Source organism: Pseudorasbora parva, chromosome 9 (genome assembly GCF_024679245.1).
Source record: "Pseudorasbora parva isolate DD20220531a chromosome 9, ASM2467924v1, whole genome shotgun sequence".
Classification (NCBI taxonomy): Eukaryota; Metazoa; Chordata; class Actinopteri; order Cypriniformes; family Gobionidae; genus Pseudorasbora; species Pseudorasbora parva.
In genome coordinates this window covers 45,454,751-45,475,779 of record NC_090180.1, presented here as the reverse complement: position 1 = coordinate 45,475,779, position 21,029 = coordinate 45,454,751, and the positions used below count along the sequence as shown (strand labels likewise).

General features: G+C 37.4%; 1 protein-coding gene across 2 annotated transcripts in view; it reads left to right on the top strand.

Moving 5' to 3' along the window:
- ankrd12 (ankyrin repeat domain 12) overlaps positions 1-20,179 on the top strand; it is a 72,813-nt gene extending 52,634 nt beyond the window's left edge. Inside the window, exons 3-13 of one of the 2 annotated variants that reach the window (XM_067452803.1) lie at positions 472-622; positions 2,777-2,848; positions 5,362-5,508; positions 7,161-7,364; positions 7,784-7,926; positions 8,083-8,230; positions 9,888-14,479; positions 14,592-14,690; positions 15,065-15,208; positions 15,516-15,611; positions 18,737-20,179. In XM_067452803.1, the coding sequence (XP_067308904.1) occupies positions 472-622; positions 2,777-2,848; positions 5,362-5,508; positions 7,161-7,364; positions 7,784-7,926; positions 8,083-8,230; positions 9,888-14,479; positions 14,592-14,690; positions 15,065-15,208; positions 15,516-15,611; positions 18,737-18,922 (5,982 nt within the window). In that variant the 3' untranslated portion in view covers positions 18,923-20,179. The remainder of the gene's footprint in view (positions 1-471; positions 623-2,776; positions 2,849-5,361; positions 5,509-7,160; positions 7,365-7,783; positions 7,927-8,082; positions 8,231-9,887; positions 14,480-14,591; positions 14,691-15,064; positions 15,209-15,515; positions 15,612-18,736) is intronic. The other variant, XM_067452804.1, reaches the window with a different exon arrangement.
- Positions 20,180-21,029: the final 850 nt, after the last annotated feature.

Sequence of the window (21,029 nt, the reverse complement as noted above, 5' to 3'; positions counted from 1 at the left end):
TAATCATTATAATTATTAGTTTGTTTTATTATTGTTATAATATTACAATAATCATAATAATTCTTAGTTAGTAGTACTATTATTATATTATAACAAAATAACATTTTTTATTTTTATTTTTAAAGCATCACTTTAATTTTGTTGTTCTAATTAAAAAGTAGCACTATTAACATCTTAGAATGTTTTTTTTTTTTAATCTTATGTATATTATGAAGTATGATGAGGACATGAAACTGTACAGTTTTCTAGTAATTTCATTGAGGTTTGGCAGTGGATCTTTTGTTTAGTTTTTAAAAAATATTAAATTAAGTTAATTGAACCAGCTCCAAAGATCTTAATCTTTTTTTAATTGTTTATTATATTAAGAGCAAGGCTTTGTGCATACTTCATTACCCAGAACATGTTTTTGACTTGTATTATGTTCCTCCATTTAAATATCAGTGTGTGTGTGTGTCTCTTTCTTTCGCTCAGAGTAAAGAGAAAATCTCCCCGTTTGCCAAAACTCCGAAGCTGGATCGGAGTGAAATCCTGGGGAAAGAGGGGAAGTCGAAGTCTTCCATGAAACGGAAGCTCTCCTTCACCGTCAGTCCGCCCCGGAACGAGGATCGGGACTCCGACACGGGTCAGTTTTGCATTCGTGGTGAAAGTTCTAGTAGCTTGTATCTGTGCCTCACTGCCGCCCTCTTCTGGTCACTTTTAGGTCTTGTTTTTATTGGACATGCTGTACTAGAGGTTTTTTTTGTTATGTAACAGTTAAGCCAGCCTCATCAAATACATGGATGATAGATTGGGTCTCGATCAAAAACACGATAGATTTCTCATCATCATATAGGAAATCAGAACATTACAAGGGAATAATAAAGATATATTTACATTACTTTACATGGAGCCTAAAACCTTATTGTATTCCCAGTTCTTTAGTTAGTTGGATCATGTAAAGGCAAATATACTAATACTTTCTTATCTATGCAGCTGATGAATAGGAAAATACTAAAACCAAAACTACCACATATAATCATATGATATGATGCTTTATACTGTGCAAAGATGCAAGTTTAACTAATGTGTAACTTTATAATGCAGTATATGTCCGTGCTGATGTCAATGCACAATACTGTTTTGCGCTATTTACACATGAAAACGACAGAAATATGGAGTCATTTTGTATATGTACAGTGTCGGACAAAGGTTTGGAAACCTTACTATTTTAATGTTTTTATAAGAAGCCTCTTCTGCTCATCAAGTCATTACTCCAGTCTTTAGTGTCACATGATCCTTCAGAAATCATACTAATATGAGGATTTATTGTCAATGTTGGAAACAGTTGTGCTGCTTTATTTTTATTTATTTTTTAATAAAATATTAATATTTTTTTGATGAATAAAAAGTTACAAAAAGATCAGCATTTATTTAAAATAGAAATATTTTGTAACAATATAGACTACCATTTTAAAAGTTTGGAGTCAGACTTGAATCGAAAAAAAGTTAAATTGATAAAAAGGATAGTATAGATTTGTATTGGTAGAAAAGATTTATATTTTGAATAAATGCTGTTTTTTTTTTTTTTTTTTACTTTTTATTCATCAAAAAATATGATATTCATGTTTTATTAAAATATGTTAAGCAGCACAAGTGTTTTCAATATTGATAATAATCATAAATGTTTCTTGAGTATCAAATCCTCATATGAGATGATTTCTGAAGGATCATGTGACACTGAAGACTGGAGTAATGATGCTGAAAATTCAACTTTGATCACAGGAATAAATTACATTTTACAATATATTAAATCAGAAAACCATAATTTTAAATTGTATTAATATTTCACAATGTTACCTTTTTTCTGTATCTTTGATCAAATAAATGCAGACTTGAAGAAACTTCTTTCAAAATCATTAAAAATAGTAATGTTTCCAGACTTTTGACTGGTAGTGTTTTGTTTTTGGAGCGCGTTTCATAATGTAAACCTGGTTTTGGCAGGTATGAAAAATCAAATCTTTTCCTTGGCAAAAAAACAAACAAAACTATGAAGTGCCTTTAATTTGTATAGGCTAATGTTTAATTGATAGGCTAATGTTTAATTTAACTACCTAACTCTTTGTTGAATTGCTTACAAAAATATCTATATTGTAATTAATACCAAGATTAAAAAAGAATTGGTCATTCCTCCTCTGTTTATAATCCAGTGTTATTTTAGAATGATTATTTATTTACTGCAATAGTATTTATCAATATGTCGAATTGGCTTTTATTTTATATTTTTAAATTAAATTGTTTATTTTATTTATTTTAATGTGCTTTTGTCCTTTTATTAGTTTCTATATAGCTTTAATTCATTACAGTTTTATTACTTTTAGAAACTTTAGCTTACAAATTGGTAATGTTGCCTTTGCAACTAATTAAAATAAAATTAGTTTGTTTTTCTATCTAATATTAATGTTTTATCCTATTTCAGTAACCAAACCACTAAAATAAATAAACAAATATTAAAGATTTTAGAAGTAAGCTTATTGTGAATTTGCGAGCTTATGATACTTTTTATGTCTTGCTTTTTGGATGGGAATGGATTTAGGTTTGTGATGTCATCTGTGGGTCTTAATATTCATTCCGGAGTCATTGAATCCTGTGCTGTGATTTGTCATTTGAGTGAGGGGCGGAGCCTGTGGGTGTAATCAGTGCTCTGCTCTCCCGTCCACCCCCTCCTTCCCCTCCACCTCTCGAACCCTGAACCTCCCCCTTCTTCCCCCCCTCCCGCCTCTCTGCTTCTGCACTGTAGATGACTCTGACCCTGGGCAGTCGAGCGATGTGTGGGGAGAGAGATTACTTCCTCCCTGCAGGATATACGCAGGTAACTGCCTCCGTTAAAGACGCCCCACAGTAGAGCTGCACGATTCTGGAAAACATGGAGAATCAGGATTTTGTTTTGCTTTCAAATATAGAGATCACGATTCTAAACAGACAAATGTAAATTACTAGAGGTTCTGACAAATATGTATTGCTGCAGTCTATTTCATTCAATTAGAAAGAGTATTTAAATGTAATGGTTTGAATAATTGATTCAATGACTCACTCATAAATACTTGTTTCATCACTGGATGAATCAGCGGTTTTGAATGAATCTCTTGTGAATGATAGATTTTTTAACAGTCACTTGTCGCCACCTACTGGTTGTAATCGATACAATCATTATTTGAAGCGTCATGTAACTTTCAAAAGGGAATTTTCTCTATTTAGGATCGCTACCGTAGATATCGGTATACTATCCCGGTATGCTTCTGTGATAATTCAAATTATTGTTAGTAATAACGATACTGTGTGGTTGAAAAAACTGTTTGTGAAGCTGTTTTATGTGTAAACGTGATAACTGGGCTCTCTGGGTCAGTGGCTGCAAGAAAACAGATTTGAATTTATTTATCGTCCGATTTTTGATAAATTTACAACCAACGGCATATTGGCTATAGCATTAAAAGGCAGATATAACAACCCAATTGTTTATTAAGTAACTGCATGAAGGAACTGAGCTGTATAATGTCTATTGCATAATCCAAGATTAACCTTTTGTCGTGTGCGATCACACCGGTGTGATTAGAAAGTTCAGTGCGTCATGTGATCAACTGCTAAATTTAAATGTGTTTTGCGCTTTGGCTGGCACTGAGCCAGAGACGGACGCACTTGGCACGTGTCACATATCACAACTATTCATTGTTTTCAACCACATAATGTTTATTTTAGGTTTCAGACATTTAAATACACGTAAGTACTAGCAAAACAATACATTTATAGTTTGTAAAATACACACTGATGTCTGTAGAACTGGCAATAACATTACATTCAATTATAAATTGATGATGTGTTTTATTCAAATCAGATACACATTGTGTAAATAACTATAAAATGTTTACTCTATTCTTCTCCCACTTCACTGGTCGCTTACTTTCATGTATGAATTTACGTGATGTAGATCCAACAGATCCGAGTGTCTGAACTGTGGCGCAAACTAAGATGGTGGCGCCCATCACGCATTATAAGTCAATAAAGGGTTTTAAACAACAAAACTCATCACTTACATGTATTTAAGAGTCGGAATACCAAGTAGTTTATGACATACATATGCCAACATATTTGTCAATATTTTAAATTCAAAAAAGTATCGATACATTCGTAGTGCAGCGCTATTGTGGCTGCGGTGTCACATGACAAGCATCACGCGCTGCCATTGGAAATAAGGCGATACGTTCTAAAATAATGGTCCCTTAAACTCTTTTGGGGATTCAGATAGATTATTTTACATTTACATTTTATTTTACACTGCTTTTTAATGTTAATCAACAGTAAATGGCAAACAAAATGCTCACTACTCTTTTTACTTTTGTAAGGATTAATATGCATATAATTTATACAGTGAATATGCAGTTATTTTACATTTGTTTGCTTTATTTCTGTACCTGAACATTTAAAACCTAAAAAACACTGTTTATTTCATATGTTTCTTTGTTCTGTTGTATTTATGTTGGCCTGCTGAATGTTAAATGGTAAAATGTAATGATGCAGCAATAAACTATGCATGCAATTTGCTGATTTAAAACATGATCAAAGCACTATCCAAATAAGAGGCAAGTGATCTGTATCAGAATCAGCCAATAATTGTTCGTTAATATTGGTATCGATCCCAAAAAATCCTATTGGTGCGTCCCTAATTTAAAAGATTTTGTCAAAGGTTTATTAGACGGGCAAATTACCATTTAAGAATAAGATTTCATGGTTGTTTGAATCGAGATATCGGTCGTTTAGTGATTTAATCGTGCAGCTCTACCCCACAGCAAAAGCCTTGCTGTGTCGCTCCAACGGTTGCAAACAGTCTGAAGCGCATCACGGTTCGGCACCGTCTTTAATCTGTCTCCGTCTGACCCTCCGTCTGACGCTGGCTGAAACAAATCTAGTTTCCGTAACCTCTCCAGCATGACCTTGTCTGTCTGCTAGCCTTTTTGCATCACTCTCAGAGAGACAGTCGACTTTTGGTTGCATCATTTGATGTGCAGAGACGTCTCGCACATTCACTTTTCTTGTTTTTGTCATTATAAAAGACGATTCGGTTCAAGGAAGCACACACACTGACTCTTTCTCGGTTTAACCGCTGCGTCTGTTTTAATGGCATGCCTTTCAATAGCTCACAGAGACTCATGGGAACGGTGTTAGATGGGTAATGCATGTGTCTGGAAAGTTTCCATTACAAATCCTCCAGCTGTTTGTTTAAAGGGCATAAATTGCATCAGACGTTGACGTTTTCAGGGGCTGAGATGCATGAATGCAAGAGGAAAGCTGTGCTCATGCTCTGTTCATCCTTTTTCTTGTTTGATGCAGACAAAGATGTTCCAGATAAGAAGAAAGTTAAGAAGGAGTCAGGGACTAAGAAGTCGACCCCTGTGAACATTTTGTTCGGCTACCCTTTATCAGAACGAAAGCAAATGGCACTTGTCATGCAGATGACAGCGAGAGACAACAGTCCAGGTAGGTTTTTTCACCTTTTGCACTGTTTTTATAGCTAAACGTTGGGAGGTTTTACACAGACGTCAAAGTTGACACTGATATTTTCTTTATTAGACTGTCTCCTTATCTTCTGAATTTTGTTTATGTCAAAAGCCAGGATTTTCTCAAAAATAGGACATTTGGTTATACTTTATTTTAATGTGTCCTTGTTACAGTGTAATTATACAATTAAGTACTTAGTACTACTATATACATTACTGTGCAAAAGTCTTAGGCACGTTAGTATTTTCACCCCCCAAAAATTGTTTTTAAGCCAGTTATTTCTATATTTTACAATAGTGTGTCAGTAGGTAATATCAGTTTACATTTTCAAACTTTTTTTTTTTGCCATTAATTGTAATAATCCCTTCCAGTGAGATTTGTGTATGCAGAAGGAGTCTGACAGCAGCTGTTTGATCCACACGAAGATTTGATCTCACCATCATCGAGTCTGTCTGTGATTACATGAAGAAACTGAGACAAAATCCACAAGAACTGAGACGACATCTCCAAGATGCTTGAAGAAACCCTCCTGCAAAGCTCCCGAAAAACGGAGCAAGAGTACCAGGACAGAAGCTGTTTAAAACACAAAGGGTGGTCACACTAAACACTGATCTGATTCAGTTATCAAGAGTTCATTGATAAACTAAATCTATTTATGACATTATTTTTGAAATCATTCTCACTTTACAGCATTTTTACAAAAGTGTCTAAAACTGTTGACAGTACTGGAGCTTTGCAGGAGGGGTTCTTCAAGCGTCTTGATGTCGTCTCAGTTCTTGTGGTTTTTGTCTTAGATCCTTCAGTTTCTTCATGTAATACCAGACGGACTCTGATGGTGAGATCAGATCTCTGTGCGGATCAAACAGCTGCTGTCAGACTCCTTCTGCATACAAAAATCTCACTGTAATGGATTATTACAATTAATGGCAAAATAAATGTTTGAAAATGTAAACTGATATTACCTACTGACACACTATTGTCAAAATATAGAAATAACTGGCTTAAAAACATTTTTGGGGGGGTGAAAATACTAACGTGCCTAAGACTTTTGCGCTGTACTGTATATAGTAGTACTCAGTACTTATTTGTATAGTGCAGTTGCACTGTTCATAAATGCCTAAACAAATCAAACTAAGTGAGAAAATGCACCAGGTTTTAGTTGATTGTTATATGTATGTTTATTTATTTCTTATGTATTCTTATTGTTTTGTGGTGTTTGTACTGTCATGATGGTTTTTACAATTTATGTAATGCCTTTTGAGAAACACATTTAAAAAAAAATATATATAATAGTTTTATTATATGCTTTTTCCATTTTGATTTGTTTCTAATATTTATATTTAGTTTTAATTTTGTTTTTCAATTTGTGATTCCCCCCCAACAAATATCTATGTTTTAGTTTATTTCAGCTTTACTTTTTTTAATTATTGAAAATGCTTTTTTGTTTAATTTTAGTTTGTTAATGACTCCCATCTGTATCCACCAGTTTATTCATGCTCAGTGAGTTATGATGTAATCATTCGTTATCAGAGCACTCGCTTTCTTTTTTTTTTTAGTCTAGTCAGGTCAGACTGACAATTCAGATAAACCAAATGACCTTGGCTTTCTGGTTAATCGGTTTGTAATCTCAGATACCACACCGAACCACCCCTCTCAATCTCCGGCGGTGCAGAAGAAGATCGCTAGCAGCTCGTCCTCACGGCAGAAGGACAAAGTGAATAAGAGAAATGAGAGAGGGGAGACACCCCTGCATATGGCTGCCATCAGAGGAGACGTCAAGCAGGTGAAGGAACTCATCAGCCTCGGAGCAGATGTAAACGTCAAAGACTTTGCAGGTGAGACATTTACAGGATTACATCACCTGATAGCAGGTCTATTGTTTATTTTCATGTTTTATGGAATTAAAGGCATTATGGAATTAAAGGCACAATATGTAAGATATTTTGGAATAAAATATCCAAAAACCACTAGAACAGTGTTATATTGACTTGTGTACTTACATTATCCCAAATGTTTCCAAGAATGTTTAAATCCAGAGAAACAAGCAATTTTAACCAGGAGACTAACCCTAAAAATATAAAAGTTATTCTTATGTTTGCTTTATAAGAATAAGTTAAAATGTCACAGCAAAAACACTCTATGAGCTGAAAGTGGACGTCAAATATCATATTATAAGCTTTATAGGGTTAAGCGTTTTTTTCCCTGTCAAGTTATAGATTCTCATGAGCTCAAATGTGTGTTTGTTTTTCTTCAGGTTGGACGCCGCTCCATGAAGCTTGTAACCTTGGTTACTATGATGTGGCAAAGGTTCTGATTGGTGCAGGAGCGGAAGTGAACACGCAAGGATTGGACGATGACACTCCGCTTCATGACGCCTCCAGCAGCGGACACAAAGATGTGAGTTTTTACTTTAAATTATGCCATTTACAGCTAGTGATCAGCCTACATGGATTTTAAACAAATATCTGTTGCAAGAACTTGTACCACTTGTGAATCATTCTAATAATCTGATTCACCTGTGTACATTGTCTCTGTTTTGCCAAACTTTCACAGATTGTAAAGCTGCTCTTGCGTCATGGAGGCAATGCCTTCCAGGCCAACAAGAGAGGGGAGAGACCGGTTGATGTTGCTGACTCTCAGGAGCTTGAGCAATTACTCAAGGGAGAGATCCCGCTCTCAGAACCAGAAGAGAGCTCTTCAGGTATGGAGACGTTATTGCTTTTGGTATTTTTTTAGAACTTGTATTTTTTCCAGATTTAATACAAGACCTGTAAACATTTGCAGCATCCTGTGAGACATGCTGACCAATCTCTTACGTAGAGTCCAAGGCATATCCATTTTCTAAATAGTGGTCTTTGTTCTCTAGATTAGTTTTTATTGTCCCATTCAGAGGAACATTTGGTTCAACTACAACGTGCCTATATTTTATGTGCTATTTAGAGTATTTTACATCTCTGCATTTTTCAGGTGCTTTTATACTAAGCGACTTGCATTGCATTCAAGCTAAACGTTTTTTTAGTTAATTCTCTGGGAATCGATCCAATGACCTTGCTAATGCTAGTGCCATGCTCTACTGTAGAAACCTTTACAAAAATGTACGTTACCATCTCCCACTCCCGCCAGCAACATTCATGTTTTCTCTTTAATCAAAACATTCACTGCATTTACATGCACCCACATAATGAGATTTTTATAATGGTATTTTGGCAATGTTGCGTTTTTGTTGTTGTTTGTTTTTTAACTGCTTAAACTAATGCGATTTAAGCTCATAATCATAGTAACCATATTCACAATAAACTATGTAGCGTACGGCAATTTTAATTGCAATAAACAGGCATGTAAACACCTCAATCAAATTAATACTGACCAAAGTTCAGTGGACACAACTTCATGAACTCCTTAACATTATTAAGTTTTCTCTTTTCCAAATTTGCTAAACTCTTTAAACACAAATCGCTAGGCAGTCTCTGCTCCTTATCTTCATCCAGGCGGCACAAAGAATGCGAAACAACATGGGCAAATCCGGCATTGCGATAATCATCAAGCCGCCGAATAATATCTATTACGTGCATAAAAATGAATGCCTATCTGAGTTTGGTATAACCATACTTATTAGCAAACAATAAGAATAATGAAAATTGAGTTCTGCTCGTATCATGAAAACATTTTACGCAATTAAGATCTAACTCTGATTATTAGAAAATAATTGCATTATGCAGTACATGAAAACAGTGATTTGTTGCAAAATTCAGATAATTTTTTGTTCTATTTGTGGACCTAAAGAATTGAGTCTTAAGGCGACTCAAGTATTATTATTTTTATTCTGTTGATAACCTCAGACATTAATTATTTTACTTTATTTAGTACTTAAATTAATTGTTTTTAAAAATGACCTCTTAAAATTGCAATTAGTTCCTGTTATGCATTACTGACATACATTTTTATTTAACCCCAGATATAGACCTTATTCAGAGCAGTGCCGTAACGTTTATAAAAAGCGAGGCTGTGAGAAATAGACTTACTGTGTTTTCAAGGGTATCCGCTGTAAAAAGCTGTACATAGCTACATAGATCACTTATAATTTTCCACAGCTCATATTGTCGGCAGTTTTTCGTCTACTGAAATTTCTTGGAAAGGTATTTTTGCAGTGTTTCATCTGCAGAACAATCCAAAAACACATTAAATAACAGTACAAACCACTAAAGAGATGAAAGTCTATCCCTCACAGCCTGGCTTTCATTCCTGTTAAAAATCAAATATGGCGCTGCTGTGAATAAGGTCTATTCCTTTAATTTCTTTTAAAATTAATTTAGTAGCATTTTGTTAATTCCCTTTTCCCATTATTTTGTATATCACAGAATCAGAGGACCCACCGTCGGTGAATCCATCCAGTGTAGACGAGAACCTGGAGTACTCGGATGCTGAAAAGGACTCTGACAGTAAATCGACAACCGTGAAAGCCTCATCATCCATGTCAGGGCTGGATGAATACGAGTTCAAGGATGAGGAAGAAGAGGAGGACCTAAGTAAGGCACTTAACGACAGACACATCTTAAGGAGAGAGCTACGGCAAAAGGAGAAGGAGGAGAAGGAAAGGAACAACTATGCTTCCAAACAAGGCAGCAAAAGCGACCAGTCACCGCTGGTGTGCAAGTCTAAAAAAACAAAGGCGCCCCGTGTCTACTGTAGTTCAGACAGTTCGAGCGATGAAGCCGAGGTACCGACAGAAAGAAGGAGCTCGCCTACCAGGTCGGTCAGTGTGGATGGACACAAAACAGACAGTAGATCTAAGAAAGAAAGCTTGACTCTTACGCCAGTGGAACAGAAAGAAAAAGGCAAACAAAAGAAAAAGAATAAGAGCCAAAGCAAAAACAAGGAGAACCAGGAAGTCCGAGAAGAAGGGAAAGAGAACAGCAAGTCCATTCTGTTTTCTTCGGCGACTGTGTCCGACAATTCTGACAAGGGTGTCAGGGAAGAGGATTCATTCAAAATGTCATTCAGTGCAAAGGATGACACATCGGTCCACCTCTTTCACCTGTCTGTAGTCAAGTCCCCAAAGCTGAACCACACCCAATCTGACAAGCAGACAACCCCACTGAAACAGGAGAACGCTAAGACTTGTGTTTCGATTCCTGATGGATCCTGTCCAGGGGATGGTGTCAAATACAACCACTACACAGAGTCTGACTTCTGCACAGAAGGGTCTAGCAGTAAGAGCTGCAAGCACAAGGAGAAGAGCAAGCATCACCACAAGGAGCTTAACTTGGATGCAGATGATGGCAGTTCAAGTCCTTTCAAAGACAGTAGTCTAAGCAACAGTATAGACAGTTCTGAGGCTGTCTTCAGGAAGACTGACAAAGATGGGAAAGTTGTAAAAAAGCACAAGCTGAAACACAAGGAGAAGGAAAAGTACAGGAAGGAGTACGAGGCCGAGAGGAATCGCCACCGGCCGAAAGAGCCACGTAAGGACGGACATAGGAACATGGAGTTTGATCGGGAGTTTTGGAAGGAGAACTTCTTCAAAAGTGATGAAAACGATGATCTTGCAGGCAAATGTGAGATGCTTGCTGGAGGATCTCCTCTGAAGTCCTCAGATTCATCACCTATTAAAGAGGAACGATGTGCGTCAAAAGACAAGCATTCAAGCAGTAGTAGCAGCAAGGACAGGAGGCCAAAAGAGGAGCGAGAAAAGGACAAGACCATTAAAAAAGAGAAAAAAGATGTGCCCCTTAAAGAAGAGCGTGGAAAGGACGGCAAAGGAGACGAAGTTGATGACCGGACTGATAGTCTTGGCTCTGGCCGAATACCTGACAGCTCACTACACAGTTCAGGAGTAAAAGAAGAAGTAGATGATAAACCAATTACTGTCAATTCAGCAGACCAAGATCAACTGGAGTCTCCAGAGAAGATCTCTCGTGAGAAAACTGACAAGCGGCCACCAACAAAGGACCGGGAGTCTGAAAAGTCTGACAAGAAACATGCAGATAAAGACAAGAAAGTAAAGTCTGAACATTTAGCTGACAAGCCTGAATTTCACAACTCTACCGATCGATGGAAAGAAAAGGAGAAATTAACAAGTGTTTCACATTCACCCAATGATAAGAGTCATAAAGAGAATGAAAAGCTCAAGACAACGTCTTTAGTGAAAAAGCATGAAGAGAACAAGAAGAATAAGGACAAGCTTGACAAAAGAGCAGAGAAAGAGCACTCTTCTGGTGACCACAGAGACAAAGATAAAACATGTTCTGAAAAGAAAGGAAAAGCCCCCGAAAAAACCACTGATCATGGAAAATCTGACCGCAGTAAAGAAAAAGAACGGGAAAAAGATTCTGACAAGAGGGACAAAGATTCTGACAAGAGGAAAAAAGAGAAATCAAAAGAGACCACCCCCTCTTCCTCATCCTACTCAAATCTAAAGTTGTTATTGGAAGAAAAGAAAGGCTACGTTTGTGAGAACAATAAGGTCATTTCATCAAAATCAAAAGAAGAGGCAACCAAGCCTCCAGAGAAAGAAAGAGATAGAAGAGAGAGGGACCGGGAGTCTGAAAGGCATCGGGACCGTGAGCGAGACAGACACAAGGAAAAGGAAAAAGATCGATCCCAGCTAAACAGGGATGGCAAAATTAGCAAGACGAAACCAAGTGAAGTGGATGCCAAATCTAAGGTTGCAGCTACTCTAAAGGACACTCGTCCCAAAGAAAAGCGGCTGGTGAACGATGACCTCATGAAGACTAGCTTTGAACGCATGCTCAGTCTCAAGGACCAGGAAATTGAACAGTGGCACAGGAAGCACTTAGAGAAAATCAAGCAGAAGGAAAGGGAACGGCTAAAGCAGCGCCCAGGAACTGACCCTGGGAAACAGAAAAGCAAGGAAAAAACTAAAACGTCCTCTTCGTCCGGTGAACCTTGTCTAACCAAGGAACTAACTCGGTCAAAGAGCTCAGAAGCACCAGATGGGCACCGCGAGAAGATCTTGAAAGATGCCACCAGTGGAAGAACGCTTTCAGTAGATGCGAAAACCTTGGGGCTTGGGAAGAATGGTCCAGTAATGGAAAACTGTCTTAATCGATCTCCAAGACCAGAGAGTGAAAAATCTGGCCTTATGTCAAGATCAGTGTCCATGGTTTCCGTGGCAAGTTCAGAAGATTCCTGTCACGCAACCACATTGACACCTAAACCAACTGAATATGATTCTGACGTAAACATGGACACTTCAGATTCCCAGCCACCTTTCCTGCAGTCTTCCCTCATTTTACAGTCCTCCAGATCACCTACTGTTCACGATAAAGACACCAGCAGTCTTCCCGAAACTGCTCTCTGCAATCGCACACCATTATCAAGCAGGCATGCGTCCCCATGCTTAAGGGCTATTTTGGATGAAGAAGCCAAGGTGTCACCAGCTGAAACAAAATCGACAGAAGAGTCTCAGATTATCAGTATTGTTTCACACCCAAGCTGCGAGCAAGCTGCCGTTCATTCAACTGAGATTAACGTGTCCCCCCTTCAGGAAACTCAGAGCAGTCAAAGTCTTATTAGTGCTCTTCCAGAAAGCGAAAGCCTGACTAGTAATGAAGGTGAAGGTGTCACTCCTCTTTCTCAAGTTCAACCTTCACCAAACTTGCGAGAATCGAGTGGAAAAGACCTAGGTAGCCTCAAACAGGCTAACAGTGTGTTTCAGACCCATTTGCAAGAGAAGAACAAGTCTTGCAATGCTAGTAGTCAAATAGAGCACGCAAATCTGGGTCAGCTTGACATCCCGGGTGTCGTAATGACAGAGGGATCAAACAAGGAGTCTTCACTATCTGTTGCATCATTTCAGTCTTCTCACACACAAAATCCATCTGACGCAAGTTCACCTTTGCATTCTAGTAGCCAGCAATGGGAAACTGGCCCAGTTTCTAGTGGTGAACAGATATTGACAGCAGACTCTAGTTTGAGGCCAGAGCAAAGTGAGAAACCCTTAGTTGTTCCTGAGAACAAAGTGGAAAAGAGCGGGGAAAACCTCACCAAAACAAGTTGTACTCCAAGCACTCCAAGTCCATCTATTGGTTCATGTAGATCCAGCTCTGAAGAAACTACTAAACCACTGCTGAGAACAACCAGTTTCCAAGAAGATACTGAAAAAGGTGATGCAAATGTGCAAGACGAAAGTATCTCAAAGCTCTCCAGTGAGCCAATGGTTACAGTTGATGCTCAGCCAGTGAAACCTGAGCAAGGCCTTCATGCAGTTTCAATGACAAATGTGTCTCGCTGTGCCAGTCCAGAAAGAGTCCCCGAGGAGCCCATGGAGCTGTCTGAAGATGTTTCGGACAAGAACCGAATCACAGAAACGGATGGGGCGAACGTGCTGTCTTCAGAAGAAGGTGCAACGACACAAGCTCTATCTGAAAGTAAGGATGATGCAGAGACATCAGATCAACTTGCTGTCGAGGAGAAGCCTGTGAAATCTGACCTTCAGACTAATGTAGAACAGGGTCAAAGCAGTGCTTCGTTCGATCATCAGGCAGAGCTGCCCAGTGGAGGGACCTCAGGTAGTTCCTCCCCGATATCCATCGTGGAGAGAGATTCAGATTCATCTGGGGCCAGATCCAAAGTCCGACTACTTGACGAAGAAGCTGATATACAGGTGACCCATCCAAGGAAACGAAAGATGCATAGGGCTTCAGCTCCGGCCCAAATGAACCTTACGGCACAGCAGGTCAAAGAAAAGGCGCAACAGTCCTTAGCTGCAATTGTAGATGCATTGAAGCTTGAAGAGATCCAGCCTTACCAGACCGAGAGAGCAAACCCATATTATGAGTACTTGCACATCCGCAAGAAGATTGAGGAGAAGAGGAAAGTACTTTGTAGTGTCATTCCTCAAGCACCTCAGTACTATGATGAATATGTGACATTCAATGGGTCATATCTGCTGGATGGAAACCCTCTCAGCAAGCTCTGCATCCCAACAGTAAGCCACTTTCATTCTGTTAAAAAGTCATGATTGTCTAATCATGTCTAAAAACAATAAAAATAAACGAATGCTAAAATTGAAAGTCTCACCGTACTGTTTGCTTTTTCAGATAACGCCACCTCCCTCTCTACCTGAACCACTGAAGGAGATGTTCAAACAGCAAGAGGTCGTACGGATGAAGCTAAGACTACAGCACAGCATTGAAAGGGTAAATAGAAATATACTGTATTTACTGAACATCAGTCTCTAGATCAGTTTCCTGAACTAAAGTGTAACCCAAAAGGGTTCATGATGGAACTGCAGAGGATTTGTGAGAACATGTATTAATATAAAAAAATATACATATTTCAAAATTAAAAAGTAGGACTGTCAAGCGATTACAAAATTTAATCTGATTAATTTCCATTTAAACACACATCAAATTTGGTAAAGTCATTGTGTCAAAAGTTCAAGTTCATGTGTAGTCATGTAAAAAACATTATTTTTAATAATAGAGAAATTTCATAACAGAGAAATATTATTTAGTTTTAGATTAGTGTTAAAGATGACTTGATTGAATGACTGAGATGTTTGCTCTTCCAGGAAAAGCTGATTGTATCCAATGAGCAGGAGGTTTTGAGAGTTCATTACCGGGCTGCTAGAACACTAGCCAATCAGACGCTTCCATTCAGTGCCTGCACAGTCTTATTGGATGCCGAAGTATACAACATGCCCCAGGACGTTCAGGTAAATGGCCACATTATTAGGACATTATTTTAAATTGAAATTAGGGTACTTTTTAAACCAGAGTAAACACTTTTACTTTTATTTTATTTATACAAGTATGATACAATTAAATTTCACATCCAACCACAGGTTGTTGATGAATTGAGACAAAACTCCAAGAACAGTCAAATGTTTAGACAAATTCTTAACTATTAATTTTTTTCCCTTTTTGCATTGCAAAGTGCATTTTCTGTAATCAACATCAGACAAGAATGTTCTTTTAAAACATGGTTTATCTTTGCTAATCTCTTTTTTATTTTAATTTTAGGGTGATGATGGGAAGACCTCTGTTAGAGATCGGTTCAATGCAAGGCAGTTTATGTCTTGGCTTCAGGATGTAGACGACAAGTTTGACAAGCTAAAGGTACAAAAACAGATAAATATGTAAAATTAAAGGAAACAAATTATTCAAAACAATACAAAACAACTAGCATCTGTAGACGTATCAGGGTAAAGTGGCCTCAAAATGTGGACTTGTATTTGGACACTTAAGCTACAATTATTCCTCATTTAAATAATTCTTCTGCACAAGGCATATGCAGAATAAAGGGGCGGGCCTGGTTGGGTTAGTTATTAGTGTGTTGAAACTTATATTAAGCACATACATTTGTAAATGTATTTGTTGTATACTTAGCATACAATGAATGCATTTCAAAAGCATTTGGCTATATTTATTTTTCAATAGGGCTACAAAGTTGCAACAATACGGTTTTGTGACTAGCTAGTTGATTTCTTCAACGTAGCATTGTTCCATAGTAGTTAAGCAGCGAGATGCGTCGTACGGTAAACACATGCCAAAGCGTTACTGACAGACTGGGAAGAGAGGTGCTGCAACAATATGGGATTTTTTTTGTTGAACATTCAAGTATGAAAACCTATTCTAGTAGAGCCCAAAAACAAAATCAAGACATTTTAAAAGGGCATAATATGGCCTCTTTAAATAAAAACAGTGAAGTTCTGAGAAACTGAGAAATGAAACGTTGTTGTCTAATGCAATGGCATTCAAACATTAAGGGCCAGATTTACTAGTCACGGCAAATTAGCGTGAGAGCGCAATCCCATAAAAGTGGCGATGGGAATGGAAAGTTCATCTGTTGAGACTTGAGACTGTTTTTATCGTTGAATAATGGTGCAAAAGCCAGTAAACTGACTAGAGTAAACCTTAGTAAATCACCTCCCATGATTCATTTAAATACTCTCCTCACATAGATTTTACGTCTGAAACTCCTACAGATACATATGTAATAAGATCAGACGCAAAAATACACATTTTCAGCGTTCATTTTTTACTGCATGTCTTTAGTAAATCCTGAAAGAGGGTTTGTGCTGGAGCAAGCTGATAGTAAATCTAGCACTAAGTGTGTCTTAAGTCAGGGGTGTCCAAACTCAGTCCTGGAGGGCCACTTTCCTTGAGAGTTGAGCTTCAGCTTGTCTTAACCATAGACTGTAAAAAAATATGGACGTAGTGTCCGTGACGTCACCCATAGGATTCAGATAAGCCGTTCTGAAGCTTAAAGTAGAGACGAGCTGGGCGTTGCCATCTTGTGAGCGAGTCATCGCGTGTCACTCCCGGATAACAGAAAATGAGCAAAAAGGCGGGATGTGCGCGGAGCTGAGGTGACGCAATAACTACAGACGGCAGATAAATGGCTATCCACCTGTAACCACGCCCTTAATTATGCAGAACCTTAAGGCTTTATATAACGTAAACGAATGAGTTATAAAAAAATTCACCCCCCTCAGAGTTGTCATGAAGATCAAAATTAGCCTTATAAGCCAAAACCACAATTTGTACCAGGCTGTAAACATGTTTTTTTCTGCTTTAAAGTTGAGAATTTTAACATGGGGCTCAATGAGATTCTGCTCCCTTCTGGAGCCTGTCCCTAGTGGCCAGTTGAGGAATTGCAGTTTACATTACTTCCGTATTGGCTTCAAGAGAGATCACGGGAGGTTGCCGCTTGGTTTTAACACACCTGCTTAGAAGTTTCTTGTATCCCTATAGTGTTGTCAAAAGTACCAACCAAGTCAAACCAATACCAAGTCAAAATGTGCCGCTTTGAGCGCTGTTGAACAGCCTCGTAAACACCTCTGACTGGCCATTGTGCTCACATGCTCATCAAATATGTCTGGGATTGGCTACAATGACCAGCGCTTCACAAACATGTTATAAATATACATCAATGACACTTCACAGAATACCGACTTGGTATCGTGGTCGGTACTTTTGACAACACTATATCCCTAATAAGACCTTGATTAGTATGGTTCAGGTGTGTTTAACTGAGGTTGGAGCTAAACTTTGCAGGACAGAGGCTCTCCCTGATCAGGATTGGACACCCCTGTCTTAAAGCTACACTGTGTAACTTTTTTAGTTTATTCTTAGCTAAAAACACTTAGTTCTTTCAAAAATATATGTGCTCATTAATGTATATTTACTTATTTCAAGTTATAAAGTATTCTCGTAAGTTTATAATATGCCATTGAAAATACATACGGGTGAGGGGTTCGAATGCTGGTCGCCATGTTGCCCCTCCATCTTGAAAGTACATTAGCCAAAGAGGGACATACCCATAAATTCAAGCTTCGCCTTTCGCGTTTTAACACTCGATGGCACCGTGTCGAATGTGAAGAGGAGGATTGCCATGATAGTCTTGGACTAAATCTGCCACCATAGGAGTTAAAACGAAATCAGAATTGAGAGGAACAGAAACTATTATTCACTGGATGGTCATATACCTTTACACCACTAGATGGGGGAAAATATCACACAGTGGAGCTTTAAAGGGTTAGTTCACCCAAAAATGAAATTGATGTCATTAATGACTCCCCCTAATGTCGTTCCTCACCCGTAAGACCTCTGTAAGCGTAGGAACACAATACTGTCCATGTCCAGAAAGGGAATAAAAACATCATCAAAGTAGTCCATATGAGACATCAGTGGGTTAATTAGAGTCTCTTGAAGCAGAGAAAATACATTTTGGTCCAACAATAACAAAAACTACGACTTTATTCTTCATTGTCTCAGTGAATCGATTCGTGATTTGGATCGCCAATGTCACCTGATTTCAGCAGTTTGACACGCAATCCGAATCATGAATCAATTCACTGATTCATGACCGTTTGAATCTTTATTTGAGGATTGAACACAAACAAGGAAGAGAAGACAATGCTCAATAAAGTCGTAGTTTTTGTTATTTTCAGACTATAATGTATTGTCGACGCCTCAGAAGAGTCTAACTAACCCACTGATGTCTCATATGAACTACTCTGATGATGTTTTTATTCCCTTTCTGGACATGGACAGTAAAGTGTGCATACACTTAGATATGCTGTCGGACTAAATCTAAAGTATCTTAAACTGTGTTCTGAAGATGAACGGAGGTCTAACGGGTGTGGAACGACATTAGGGGGAGGAGTTAATGACATTTAGTGAGCCTATTTGAAGTCTCTATATCTGTACAACTGACATGATTCTCTGTTTTGCTGCAGACTTGTCTCTTGATGCGTCAGCAGCACGAAGCGGCGGCGTTAAACGCGGTTCAGCGTCTGGAGTGGCAGCTAAAACTGCAGGAACTGGATCCCGCCACTTACAAGTCTACAAGCATTTTTGAGATTCCCGAATTCTACATCCCTCTCGTAGAGGTCAACGACGACTTCGACCTGACGCCGATCTGACCTGGCGATGGGATAAAGAGGCAACAAAACGTTTCGTAGCTGTCGGACCACGACAAGTGATGATGTCAAGACGTGTGTAGGCTGATAAACACGAAGCACTTGATTTGGAGGTGTGTGTGTGCGTGCGTGCGCGCGCATGTATGTCGTGTGTATGTGTGTCACGAGACTCGCCAGATTTATAATAAAAGAAGTAAAAAAGAAAAATAACACAAACGAGCTCTGCACTTCCAGGCTAGCTGTCATCACCGGTTCAGTCTGTGTTCGCTGTTCTAGTTCTGGTTCGACCACGCGCACCCGGTCCAAACGCACTTCACCTTTGAGCGCCAGATCGGCTCCTATACTAAAACGCACTTAACCCTGAGGTCCGCCATCCAGAACGGCCGACCTCAGGTCAACAAAAGAGGAGTCTCGGAAAACCAGCCTCCGGAGGGGAAGCAAGAGATTTTGGTCCTCTGTTAGGAAAGAGATCTCAGTCCAACATGTTTCTACAGTGAGTGTTCATAGATTATGTATAGATTGTGCTCCTCATTTTTTAACTTATTTTATACATACTGATTGTGCATTTGTAAATAGCCATGTAATTATTGTTTTTAACTTGTAAAAAATGAAAGAAAACTGAGAGGACGGAAAAAGTTAAAGTAATAAATATTTTGATTGTAAACTTTTGTTTTGTCTAATGTTTAATGGACCAAAGTTGTTTTTACATTGAAGTTCTTTGTTGTTGTTGTTGCTGTTGTTCTTGATGTTCGCTTAACTCTTTAAGCATGTGTTTTGAAATGCTTTTTCCGTTTCGTTTGATTTAATTTAATTTTTTAACTCCTCTTTTATCCCTTTGACATCCATCAAAGCCGATGTTTTCTTGACTTGTGATTTCTATAATGTGCATGCTTTCGCAGGTTCGTCTCTTTCTGAACAGTTGTACCGTGGTGAGGTTTACTGAAGTGGTCCTGGTTCTTTTCTGCCATTCTCGTGTCTGTTAGTAACATCCACTTCTTGCGTGTCGTCTCTTGTGTCTTGCGCACATTTAAAAAACAGAAAAAAAAGAAAGAAAAGTTTGTTGTGGTTTCTCAATAGGAAAAAAAATCCCCTTACTTTTACAGTTTTAATGTGAGATCACAACGAAACCTATTTTTTACAACGTAATGCCTTTTGAACTATGGTTCTAAAAATATGTCTATTTTAATATTTACTTGTTACATTAGGATGTACATATTTGTAATATATAATTGAATAAATTTTATTGGTTGTGAAATTAAACAGTTTTACTCATCTTTTTTTGTTTAATGTATGTCATGGAATTTATTAGTGAATATAAATGTTTTTTATACTTTGAATTAAATCATTAAAGAAACACTGGTTTGAAGAGGAGTGTCCAGCAGATGGCAGAGTGGACACTAAAAAATATGAATACACATCAGAGACTAGCTTTAAAATGCCAATTTAGTTCAGTCTTACAGTTTATCTGTCCATTGGTTTGGAACTATTAAAAAACATAATACATTATAAATAAAGAAAATAAGTAATACACGTTTTTATAAATTATAAATAAATAAATAAAAAAGAACAATAACTAATAAAAATGTTAAAATATTTGTTTATATATTTCTTAAAATATATTTTTATAATTAATAATGTTTATTATTATCATTATTATTGTTGTTTTTGGGTTAACAGCAGTCCAGATCTTATTTGAATGAACTGTATGAATATTACATATATTGGGGCTATAAAAAAACATAATTAATTATAAATAAAGAATAACTATGAATATTACATAGTTTGGAACTATTCAAATACAAATTATAAATAAAGAAAAGTTTCATGAATATTACATTGTTTGGGAAATCTTAAAAACTAATTATAAATAAAGTATATTTTAAAGTATGTATATTTAAAGTAAATTATATACTTTTTCTTTTTAATTATTTAAATTAAAATATGTATTAAATAATTTTAAAGTTATATTTCTTAAAATATATATATTTTTATCAATAATAATGTTTATTATTATTGGTATTATCATCATCATTGTTATTTTTATATAAACAATGGATACGAACAGTCCAGATCTTATCTCTATAAACTATATTACATTTTTTTGGGAACT